We start from the raw sequence: 12,697 nt of genomic DNA, 5'->3' as shown, positions 1-12,697 counted from the left end.
TGATGAAAAAGAGTATCTCCCCAGGTTTTCATGCTTAAGTGCAATTAAACAGCTGGTTAGGTTTTAAGATATTCTCAACAATCACAGTTCTCATTGCTTTCCACGGGAGATGGGCATACAGCAAAGATCAGGCACTAATAAAAATCAGATCTAGTTATTTACAGCCCGAGAGAGATGATGAGGACCTGGGTCTCCTTGGTTTGGACCGAATGCTTTGTAAGGAATCTGCCACTGTGATTTGAATTAAGGGCATAAGTAGTAGGTGCTACGGAACATCCCTCTCCCAGACAATTTGCCACACCACGGCTGATATAACTACAGAAGCCAGCCGGTCTGGTTCAGGTCAGAACGTCGGACTGGCCTTGCAGGATCCAGGAATGTGCACAGCTCGTGTCTCTATCACCAATCTGAAATTCTTTATCGCGTCCCCGTTCACAAGGCTGGAGTCAAGTGGAAGTTTACGTCATGGAGTGCCAAGTCAATCTGACAAACAAGAACATTGCGTCTTCTGCCAAGTGCAGCCCTGTGACCATTCTCACAGATGCTCGGAGTACCTTTAAAATAACCCTTTTGTTTTCTTAGTTATTAACGAATTACTTTTTAAAAATCTGTATTGATGCTCAGAGCAGGAAAACCTCTGCACGCCTATCCCTCAGCATATGAAGCAGCAGTAACGGGAACCGCTCACCGTGGCCGCCCACCCTCCTCATTAGCGTTCACTCATCTCTCCCCCTGCCCCATTAGCACCTTGCAGCGGCCCCGGCCGAGCGCGGGGGCCGGTTCCCCGGGGCCGGGGGGGGCGGGCCGGGCCGGGAGCAGGTGATCCCCGCCGGGGCGGGGACGAGCCGCCTCCTCCCCTCCCCTCCCTTCCCTTCCTCCTCCCCTCCCTCTCCTTCCTCCCCTCCCCTCCCCTCCCTCTCCTCCGCTCGGCGCGGCGGGGGAGGCAGGAAAGTTGGGCGGCTGCCGGGAAGTTTGGGAGCATGGCGGAGCGGCCCGGGGCGGCCGGCCCCCGACAGCGCGCCGGGGCGGCGGCGGGCGAGCGGCCGCGCTGAGCCCAGCCGATCCCCCCCCTCCCCGCCCGCCGGCATGGCCCGCTGGATCCCCACCAAGCGGGAGAAGTACGGGGTCGGTGAGTGGCAGCCCGGACACCCCCGCCCCGCACGCCCTCCCCTGCCCTCCCCTCCGCTCCTGCCGCCGGGCCGCCCCGCGTCCCCTCCCCGCAGCCTGCGCTCCCTCTCCGCGGCGGGGCACGGCGCCCGGCTGCCCCGCTCCGCCGCTGCCGGCTCCCCTCCGCCGCACCTCATCGCTTCCCCCATCTGGAGTCGTTCCTTTCCTTCTGCACACCCTTGACTCGTTTCTCCTCCACGCGCTTTCTTATTTATTTATTTATTTTCTAGTTTGTGCTCTCTTCCCCTTTCAGGTTTCAGCAGCGCCTATTCACTCTTTGAACCCTTAGGGATGGAGGCAGCGGTGTGTGTCCAGCTCACGCCTTGGGAGCTACGGGTTTCTGGCAATTCGGGACTGACCTTTGTAATTTTGCCTCTCTAGCATGCTTTATAGTGAAGAGTGCTCTAATGTAGCAGCAAACATGAAGATGTGTCTAGAAAAAGCGATGACAGGATAAAGGTTGTAATGAGTGAATTCAGGATTGTGGGTGACATCTTTGCAGGCGGTGGAAATCTTGACAGTCATAGGGAGAGGAATGGTGAATGCCTGACTGTCACCTTGTACCTTCTGCCCTGTCCTCTCCTTTATGTTTAAAAGGAGATTGTTGAGTGCTAGCTCGCTTCTCTCTAGGAGGAACATAACCAATGGTGGCGCTGACAAGTTCTTCTTGAGAGTTTGACAAATCGAAAGCCATACAATTTTGAGGTTGCTTGTGAGAATTGGGCAGAGAACAACAGGCAGGAAACCACGAATGACACAAACGACTTCTGATAGTTTATTTTAATGAAGAGTGAACTTCTGTGCCCCTTGTTTTACACAGTGGATTTCCTGACGTGAGGAAAATTTTAAATTTCATGCTTGCAAAGTGTTAATTGCCCTGACTCCCATAGGTTGTTTATGCAAGTTCAGTCCATGAGTTTAAAGGTGAAGAACCCCATCCTGCACAATTTTTCAGAGAGTGAGTTTGAAATAAGTTACCTGCCTGATTTCAAAGTGGCTTGGCAGCGAGGCAGCCCACTTGCAGAGCTGTGGCTTAAGCTTCCGAGATATTATACGCTGCACAACGTTATCTAGTTTCTGCTCTGGTAGCTGGGAGGGTGTGGAGTATTCTACGCCCTGAACTTTGTTTCTTTCTGTGTAGGTAACAGCCCAGGCTATTTATACCTGGGAGCCCGTCTGTATGCCTTGGTGAGATTCCTCTGAGCGTCAGGAATTAAAAAAATTTGCTATTATAATTAAGTAAACTATATAATGCTAGTCTGATTGGCTGTGCTAGGTTACGGTGGGGTTTTTTTAAGCACACCTTTGAGCAAGGCTCTCCTGCCTCAGGAATGGCCTTGGGCAGTGGGATGAATCAGAGGTGCTCCTCTCGCTTCCTTTTTATTAGCTTCCGGGGTGAGTTTTTCGTGCTGGCCTCAGCCAACTGCTGATTATGACAGCTCCTCTGCCAGAAAGGGCACTGGCTTGTGAGTAAGCAGGGTGGAGGGGAAAATCTGCCTCTTCCCTTACGTTACCAATCAAAAAGTGTGCTGGTGGGAAGTTATCTCCTTATTTCTGCGTGTTCAGGCAGCTGTGTGAAAAAGATACTTATTTCCCCTGGACCAAACTGACACAGAGTTTGCAACGCTTCAGCTCTTGCATTTAGTTTGCAACCAGAACTGATAGGGTTAATCCACAGGCAGTAAACAGAATTATTTATGGAGTGACTAGCTTTATCAGGCAGTGTTTGATACGTTAATGGAATGATAATTTTGCCAATTTGATGTTTGCAGACGTGTCCGTTTCCCATCTACAATTGCATCCTGTGCTGTGCTCGAGCTCTGCGCTCAGGTACCAGTCCTCATTGGTTTTGTGCTTAATTTGAAGAATTCGATGAGGATTGAGAGGAAATTGTGAGCTGCTTGGGCCGTTAATCTGCCTGCTAACCAAGGTGCCTGTTAGTACCAATTATGAAGGTGGCTGTAATGAGGGTAATGTCACTGGTGTGTATGGTACAGGCCATTAGATGGTAACAGCTTGGGTTCACTGGTAGCGTGGGTAAGGTGATAGTTATGAAGTGTCAAGATACAAGTTCATCCTTTTTGGAAGGAACACGTACATTGTGGCTGTTAGTAGTCTGTGCTTTGGAAACTAATGTAGAAGTACTTGCATTTATTTTAAACTCAACCCTGTAAATCATACCCATGCAGTAAGAAATTCCAAGAAGTAAGCAGTGTGATTCAGTGTCACTCGTCTGATTTTTGTATTTCAGTTCAGAATCGTTTAAGTCCTGGATTATTCTACAGATTTGTTGATTGTGGGTTCAAACTGATTTGTTGCCTTCTAGTGTTGTCCTCAATTGGTTAAACCTGGAGACTGCTACCTTTACCACGGGTAGTACAGGTGGCATATGGGCTGAGTTTGAAATGGCAGACAGCAGAGAGTACAAGATTGGAAATTGTAGCATTTTTAGGGAAGCATACGTGAGAGACAAATGGCTTGCAGTTTCTCACTTGCAATGAATTTTCAACCCGGTAACAGATGGGATTTTGGAAGCTTCAGCTTCGTAGAGGGACAAAACACTGCAGATCATCTGATGGGCAGCATCTTGCCTCTTTAAGCAACAGCATTTTCTGTGTCTCTCAAAGCTTCCTTGCAACATGCTTCACCTGTAATTCGGGAAGGGAAGATGCTATCTGGTGCATCGTCTGTGAAAGCTGGTCAGTTCTTGGTCTGAGCTAAATGAAGTAACCTGTGCTTGTGCTTCTCTCAAAAAGGTGTCGTTTGCGGAATGCCTTTCGTGCAGACTCTTTTCAGTCACGAGAGCGTGCTCTGAAGGAAAGAATAGCGGAATGGCTCCCCATGATTTCTCACTTTTACCTGCTTGTTTTAAAATTATTAACTTAGGGCATAAGGAATCAAAATGTAATTATTTTCTTTTTCTGCTGGCAGTAACATGGGCTTGCATTAACTTCAACTTAAGCGTTACAATTCAGTTGTAAAAGCAATTATTTCTTTAGTCATCATCTGTTCCTAACATGTAAGTGTCCTTTGTGGACTGAAGAAGACTCTATTGATGGCTTCAGTACCAGGTATGAGAGAATCCGGAGCCTGTGGAATCGTAAGCCGTCCTGGTGTGAACCCAGGGCCGCTGTCAGGACAAGTGGTCGGGCAGACCCCTTTTCCAACTCCTTCCTGCAGGCAGTAGCAGTGTGGGAAGCCAGGTCAGGGAACGCACCCTGCTCAAAACCAATTCAGAAATGCAAAGTGCTGAGTTTTCAGCCACAACGGTTTCCAGGTGACTCTGGTGAGGCATCAGGTACACACATGCTTTATATGTCACCTGTGGCTGTGAACTAACAGGATAGGAAGTGTTTCTTGATAATTCTGTAGCTTGATCTGTGCACGCAGCTATTGTTCAGCCAACCCACAAACCTGGTCTTCCAGTATAAGCCATTATTAACTGAAGTTTTATTGAAAGAGCTCTGAGACGAGGTCCAGAGTAGTTTGCATTTTGGTGAAGATGGCAGCTTGCACCTGGATGCACTCATATGACTGTCTCTTGAAATGTAAATTTACCCTGATTTTTGGGGTAGTGGCTATTTCATAGAGCTTGTATGGTAGGGCTGGGGAAGGACCAGGCAGACTATCGTGGCTTGGCCTTTGCAGTTGCAGGCCACAATGGACCATTCATTCCACATACCACAAAGTGCTTCAGCCCAACAACAAACTTAGAGCTTGCAGCGAAACACTGAAAGCCACAAATTGCGATGTCCTGCGCAGAAGGAGCAAGGGAAAGCTTAAGCGATATTTGTTGCCTGTGATCTCTCCAAATTGTTAAATTTATACCTTAAAATATTATTGAGCCCACAAAAACTGCACTGGTCCGTGAGGTATATCAATGCATTCTTTGTATTTTAGTGATCTTTATAAGCTCTGAGTAAAACTAGAGTCATGTTTTGTTTAGAAAATGTCTTAAAATGTTGGCTTGAAGGGAAGCTAATTAAACAAAGTGGTTCAGTCACTCTGTGGAAAGTGTTTTGATCTGGTGCATTTTTAAGGCAGGAGGCTGGGAGAGAAAGGTTGAGAAACTTCTGGGCAGCTTTAATTCTGAAGCTTTCTCTGCCTCCTCACATCCCATTCTAGGGATTCCCATTTTGCACGTCAAGTGTGCAGATACATAGGTGGCTCTTCGAAAGGGGATGGCGCGATTTGATCTGGTTCCAAAAGGAGTGTGGCCACTTGCTATGGCTAAAATACCTTAGCCATAGCAGCAATAGAAACCTTGTTACAGTGGCAAATAGCAGCCTTTGAGTTTCAATCTGCCATCTTTTATTTTGGTGTTTTTTTTTCTTTTTGAATAGATTATTTTTTTTTGTTAAACTGACAGGTAATTACCTCTAATAGTTATTGGTGGCCTTTTAAACCCATTACATTTTTCCCTGCTGGAGGGATCGGAGCATAGGACTATTCTTGTCGCAAAGAAGTATTTACTTTTTTTGAAATACCATGTGGTGGTTGAGTTACAATCAGCTGCGTCATGTCTTAGGAATGGCAGTAATTTTTCAAATGTAAACCAGTGCCTGCCAGCTACGTTAGTGATTTATGTGAGCAGAAATGCAAAGGATCAGAGAGGAAGAGAGAGTGCTGCAGAATAAGATTTTCTTACTAATGGTTTGATTTGTGATAACTTCTGATATGCTGGGCCATCAGGTCTTGGCTTCGTGTTCAGACCTCATATGTCTTCTGCAGAGTTGTCTCGAAATGCAGTCTGTGATCAAAGGAGTTTCACGGTACTGATAGTAGTATATCATGTCAAATTAGAGCAAAATTCATATTTGTTTCAACTTGCTGCTTGCCTTATGCCTGCCATTCCTGTAGGATGCCTCTGATTTGAAACTTAAGTCCACGGTTGTGCAACAGGCTCCTGACAAGGGCTCTAGAAGGATGGAGGAGCCCATTCCCACTGCAGAAGTGACTGTCTTCCTCTCTATTGACAGAAACACTCTATAGCTACTCATTCATTTCCCCTCGTTTGCGTTATTATAACGTGTCTAAAAATTGTCGCGTTGATGGCAATACCAACAAAACTTTCAACAGGAAAAGTGAAAACTTGGTATTGTTGACAGCAAAACATTTTGAGTCTTCAGAGTAGTATACAACACTTTCTTTGTGATTTGGTTCCCCAGTTTTTACTGCTGTGTGTACAGTTTATTTGATGTGAAAGCTGGCTGTGCTACTTCCTACTTCCATAGTCCTTTCTATTTTTTGTTAATCCGTATTAGCCCCAGTCTGTCTTCCCTTGCTTTTGGTGATAACTACTCTACTCCTTAAGTAGTTCCCTGTGAAACTAATCCTGTGGACTTCAAAGGCATTGCTGACATGGACAAGACTTGGAACCATTTCTTATTCTTACTTTGAAAAGCATTATTTCTAGAAGTGTCTTGTGACTTCTGGGTGCTTTATCTCTTGAGTAGCCACCTTGAAACATCACCAACAGTCCTGATGTTTAGGAACTGTCCTACAGTTCACTGTACTAAGAGTCAGGTCCCTTTATGGAGGCTCCACATCCTCTCTTGAGGGCATCCAGAACTGGTAGTTGCCTTCTAGAGTTTTGTCTGGGCTGTCTCCCGCTGATGAGATGTGGGCCTAATTGTTCAGAGGTGTCAAGAGGCTGTAAGTACGTGTTTTCACTAGAGCTGGGTGTGCCAGCCAGGTCTGAATTTCACACCAGTATCTTCCGTGTTCTTGTGGTGCTTCATTTGGCGTAGGACTGTATTTGCTAGCGCAAATGCAGACAGGGACTATGTTTAAAAGCAAAATAATAACAGTTCATGAACTGAAAAAACTTAAGTCAATAGCATATTGGTCACAAAGCAGTAAATGTGTAATAATCTTTCCCTGTCATTCAGAAGTTGAAAAATGTACACCCCTTCTACATGCAAGCTTGCCGAAGCTCCTTTAATTGAAAGTCAATTTTTTTTTTTTTTTTTGCTATTTAACTTGCACTTAACTAGACTGGTAGGACATTTCTTTCAATTAGTGCTTTTAGGGAAAAAAATTGTATTTATGCTAGCACGTTAAAGACACAACCCTGGCCAAGCTTAAAACTACCTTAGTCCAAAGTCATGAACGCGTTTAGCCCCTTGCTACCAGAGTGAGACTGTGCTTTCAGCCCCAATGCAGTTAACTTGCGATTGCATGCCTAAAATACGGTAATAAATTTGGGTGCATTTGCCAGGAAACATGTGCTAATAAAACTGGAACATAAATATGAATTACTAAACAGCTTGCTGGGTGGCCAGTTCATGGTTGCCTTCAAAAACTGAAGATGTTACAGAGTGCTAGTTGGACCACTACTTAAATGATAAAAATGTCTTTTTGGTACAGTACAGACTGTACCTCCTAGGGGGATCTCCCAGGAATAGAGGGGGGAGCATTCTTTGATGGATGAATTGCTCTGGCAGCCTCTTGAAGCTTTCACATAGGTGTCTGGCACGTTGTCAGAATATATCTAAAAAAAAGTAGTGATTGTTTTGTGAGTTATTCTTTGGCCACTTCTTATACTCTCAAATTTTTGGAGGTGTTGCTGCAATAAAAGTGGACCTCATTCTGTAAAGTGCTGAATCTGGGCAAAAAGCTCATCGAGATACAGTGGAGATGATAACAGTTTCTGCTCTTAGCCAGGCTTGGTACTTTGATCCTCCATAATAATAAAGTAGTTTATAACTTCAGCTCTAAAGCTCTAATACTGTTTCAGAATGTCACATGCAAATAGTGGCCAATTAGTTCTGAAAGACTACTTTTTTTTTTTTTTTAAGGTAAGAGTAACTAGCTTAAATATTAAGAGACCTGAATCTTGCAGCATTTCCATTCTCACTGCTCTGACAACGTAGTGGGGGCTTCAGGCTGCAGAGAGATGGAGCTTAATGCAAAGGAATAAAGCAGCTCTAGAAAACGAAGGGAAGGCTGCAGTGCTTGGTACCCAGTTCCAAATTCTTCGTCTCCTTGCACCTTGTGCAGTTTTAATTAAAACTCATCTGCTTACTGCAGTTTTTTAGCTTGTTCTCCATTCTTGACAGCAAAGGGATTGATATTCTTGTTTGGCTTTTTTCTTTCCAGGGTAAGACCCTTCGTTCCCAGCCAAGATTTCCTGTTCCTTCTTTCAGCGCTGTTCCCCTGTTTGCCATTTGCTTGTTACCTGAGATAGGTGGTGAGATAAAAATGCTTTGGAATTAAAGGTCTCTGGAAATGTGAAACTGTATATCTCGCCATGCAGTGCCAGTTCTCTGATTGGGGCTTGTGTCATTTTGCAGACAGGAATCAATGAAACCACAGGCAGCCATTATGGGAGAGTAATCTGTTACGAAGCCTGTGTTGAATGAGAAGGACTGAAGGTACAGAGGCCAACTGAAATCCCTATGCTTATGCGTATTAGAAATTCTACTTGTGTTAGCCCTGCCAGCATGAGTTAGCTCAAGTGCTAGTTTCCATAGAGGTTCTATCCAGTGGAGGTAAAGAGGTTTTTGGCAACACATCCCAAGTTTCTTAAAATGCAGTGGGCCAAGCCACGCTATGAATTCTTCTCATGCAAATTGTGGGAGAGCCTGTCTGTCTCTTCCTGAGCGCACGGATGGAAGGGGGAAGGTGCTGGAGGCCTGAGAACACTCGTATAAAAATCTGTGGCTGTAATTCTGGTGGGTTACGTTTGCAGCTGATGAAATGGGATCCCTTAGCTTTATGTTCTCTGTGGGTCTGTCAGCTTGAGTTTAGTGTTGATATGAGTAGGTGCGATGCTAGCAAGAGACAATGCTGAAATTTTAACTCGAGTGAACTTTAGGGTGAAGACTAGCCTCTAGGCACAGTTGGACTCCATGCCCAAGTGTTTTACTCATTAGACCTCCTCTCATCTCTCCACCCTCACTCCCTCTGAAAGTAATGCATACAGCAAAACTCATTAGATAGTAGCGCTCAGTTCTGTACAGTAGTATTTCCAAGTTTTCTTTCTGCTTCCTTTGATGTTTTGCCCAGTAAGAACTAGGACAGTAATTTAAAGCCAGTGGCAAATTCACTTAATTCTTTTGAAAGTGCCACACGCTTTCAAGTTGGGAATTAGCTGAGTAGTCCAATTTATCAAGTGACGGTTTTGGGGTTGTGCTTTTACAAATCTGCTTGAAAACTTCATTGCAAAAGTTACTCTTGTACTTAATGTGTCCGAGCACAAGTGTCTGCAGGCTTGGAGGAAAAAGAAAGGTGACTGCAGTTGCAGTTGTATGTGTATTGTAAATGAGCATCTATTTCTTCACAGGCCATAAAAATGGAAGCATTCAAAATCAGAGGTTACTCTGTGAAACTAGATTTCAAACCTCTGGTTGGTAATGAGTTGTTAAAACTAGAATGTAAGTACCAAAATATTCAGAAGGTTCTAGGTACGAACCTGTTTTTTTGTAGAGGACAACCCAAAGAGTGCCCATTTTCTTCCAAGTCTCTTTCTCCAAAATGCACAATAGAGAGAAGATGCGTAATATTTTAAGTTTCTTGAATTCCCGTGATATCAATAGGCTGGCCTGAGTACAAACCAGGTTCTGATACAGCTAAAGCCGGTGGCCAAACCGTAGATTTCTGTGGTCATACAATAGTTGAAACAGCGTTACAGGGTTAGAACAATTGCTCTAAAGGACAAGACTATGATTTAATATAGTTTTGGGAGAATACTAATCGTTCAGGCTAGATGTTACTGCTCAGATTTCAAAGAGGCAAAATATAAAGCTGCAGGGCTTGGAAGATATGTACCTTACAGTAATATCAAGCACTCTTTAACCTAATAAGATCTATAAGCCGCCTGTCATTATGGTATCTAGTTCTTGTAGCCTTGCCAACAGATGAAAAGGAGCAGTCTTGTCTTGTATCCTGCACGCTGAGAAGGTCATTGTGTCACAGTGAAAGCAGCTGAATGTATATCTTGGTAAATGAATGAAGTATTTAAACACACTAGGTGGATGTGTTTTGTGAAATTGGAGCTGGTAAAAGATGCAGCTTTGATAGCACCAGGATCTGAGGTTTCTCTGTAGTAATAACAACATTGGCAGCTGTTGCTGCACCTTTCCTCCCTGAGCCAGCTTCATACTGCTCAGAGCTGAGTACCACTGAAACAACAACGGCAATGTGCTGTCACTGGCCTCTTTTCTTCTGTGTCAACTAAAGGAAGGTTGGCTCGATGAAATTGCAAGATACTCCAGCAGCTGGATTGAGAACCATTAAGTCAAGGCCCACCCTCCAGACCCAACGAGCAGTGTGTATCGTCATCTTTTTGCGCTTGGAAGCTGCTTTTGGCACGTGAGTTCCAAGTTGGGTACTCCTGCATCTATTCATTCCACTTGAACGCTGACATGCTATTGCATGTTGTTTAATTTGAAGCAGCCAGACCTGAAACAGACTGTAGCCTTAAAAACTGTTTTACACTGTGGCTGACACCTCATTATTTTATCTTCTCTTTTTATGTTTGAACACTGTTAGGCAGGTGCTGTTCTCACTGACTGCAGGACGCAGAGATGCCAAGGGCATTCCTCTAAACCACAGCCTAGGGAATCTCGCAGACAGCCTTAAATAGTTGTTGTAGAAAGATGTATCAAGGCAACCTGTTAAAAATTTACACAAGTGTGAATCTTCAAGAAGAGAAGCTAGGCTGTTGGGTTTTTTTTCCATCTGTGTATTTGCAAAAGGGGACATTTCATGATGTTCCAAGGTGACTAAAACCGCAAGCCTAGTTTTTTTGAGTTTTTTTTTGTTTGGTTTTTTTTTTGTTTTGTTCTTTTTTTTTTAATCAAGCACTGGATTTAGTTGAGTGTAGTATATTCAGGAGCAGGTTGGCTCCTACGCTGCTAGTACTGATTTATTCTTCCATTGGCTCACAGCACTCCCTCTTACTCCAGACATAAGCTGAGACAGCTAATGTAGATTAATTCTTTATCTGAGCTTAAAATCCCTAAGGGCCCTTTAGAGTGAAAATAATAAAAGGAAGTAGAAAGCCTAGAGAAGATTGCACAGCTAACGATATGTGTATGCGTTACCCATATGTAAAATAAAATGCACACTTACTGTTCTGTACTGTGTGACTGCTATTCTGGTACGTGTTTTCAGGAAAAAGGTTTAGAAAACTGCTGCGTGTGTAAAAACAGCAGAGCTTTAAACTCTCCTTTGAGATGGGCAGAAGGGAAAATGGGACTTTTGGAGATGGGGGGCATTTGTTTAACTTCGGAGGTCAGATTTTTTCCAAGTGTTATATCTGCTCGTGTGCAGCAAGGGCTGGGTTAGTACGCCATAATGCTATAAGAAATGCACTGTAGCCTGGCTCCGTAGCTACTGACATAAAAGTAAGTCCGAAAAGTCACTGGTCGCCAAGAAAACTTACTGTAGAGTCTCATAACAGAGCATTTCTGCGTGGTTCGGATCACAGAAGCAGCTACAGTTTGGCTGCTTCTACCCTAAGCACACTTACAGAGAGACAAACCAGCTTATGCTGTGGTGACTTTATTATTACTGGTGTCCAAATCCCTGTGTGTTTAGGATCGCTGTCTCCGTCCTGTGTTGCAGCGTAGATGCACTCTGAGAACAGAGTAGCTTTTATTTTCATACAGCTACTGTGTTATGAACACTTGAGATAAATAATTGAGGGGAAAGTGACTAATGGGAGTTCTGTAAACATGAAAAGATAGAAATTATTTCTTTTTCCTTTATAATCAGTATGTCTCTTGCTTCAGCAGTTCTGAATCATCTCAGTTTCCCTGATCTGAATCTACTAAGAAGCTCTAATTAAGATACATGGGCTAATTTCTCCTTGGGTCTGCCGCTTGCTGCAGAGCATTGCTGTGGAGCTGGCTGTGGTTTTAGTCTGTAGAGTTTAAAGCCATAAGAGACCATTAGATCATCTAGTCGGAGCACTTGTGTAACACTCGTGAAGCCATCCATATTCCCATGGGCTGAGATTGTTGTTTTTTTCTAAAGCAGTCCAGGCCTTAAGGGATTAAACCATTGATAATAAAATCTGATCCAGTCTATGATAGAGAGAGAGAGAGAGACAGGAATATCCAAAAGTTGATGATGGCATGACTGAAAATCTTCCCCAAATGTGGAAATTAGTTTCATTTAGACTGTTTGTGCACAGCAGATTCTGCAAAACCTCGGATTATTTGCCTATGCCGTCTCCAGGATAGTACTCTCTTATTCAGGGGAAATCAGAAAAATCTTAGCAGACTTTTGATCAACTGTGCATGTGGCAGACATGCTTCATTCTCAGAAGGTGAGCGGGTAGCACTCTTATTTGGGTTTGGTTATTGGAATAGTCTTAGGCTGGAACTGCAGGTGTTGGGAGCATATTGAGGGTGTAGATCTTCCTGATTTTCTCACGGTTCTCAAAAGAAAGGCATGAATATAGAGTTTGACAGTACAGAATCTAAATAAGAAAGGCCATGCCATACCATATTCTCCTGCATAGGCAGACGGTGTAACTTCTCCGTTGATTTAATGTCCATTTTTAAGATAACTCAGCTTA

General features: G+C 44.0%; 1 protein-coding gene across 2 annotated transcripts in view; it reads left to right on the top strand.

Annotated features, from left to right (window-relative positions):
• Positions 1-952: 952 nt before the first annotated feature.
• The window catches only part of DOCK5 (dedicator of cytokinesis 5), an 85,486-nt gene continuing 73,741 nt past the window's right edge, over positions 953-12,697 (top strand). For both annotated transcript variants that reach the window (XR_010074000.1, XM_063358574.1), the window contains exon 1: positions 953-1,129. Coding sequence is in view for 1 of the 2 variants with exons in the window: in XM_063358574.1 (XP_063214644.1) it covers positions 1,087-1,129 (43 nt within the window). In the remaining variant the exon portion in view is untranslated. The remainder of the gene's footprint in view (positions 1,130-12,697) is intronic.

Source organism: Chroicocephalus ridibundus, chromosome 23 (genome assembly GCF_963924245.1).
Source record: "Chroicocephalus ridibundus chromosome 23, bChrRid1.1, whole genome shotgun sequence".
Classification (NCBI taxonomy): domain Eukaryota; kingdom Metazoa; phylum Chordata; class Aves; order Charadriiformes; family Laridae; genus Chroicocephalus; species Chroicocephalus ridibundus.
The sequence above is the reverse complement of the archived record's forward strand: the minus strand, read 5'-3'. Positions and strand labels throughout refer to the sequence as shown.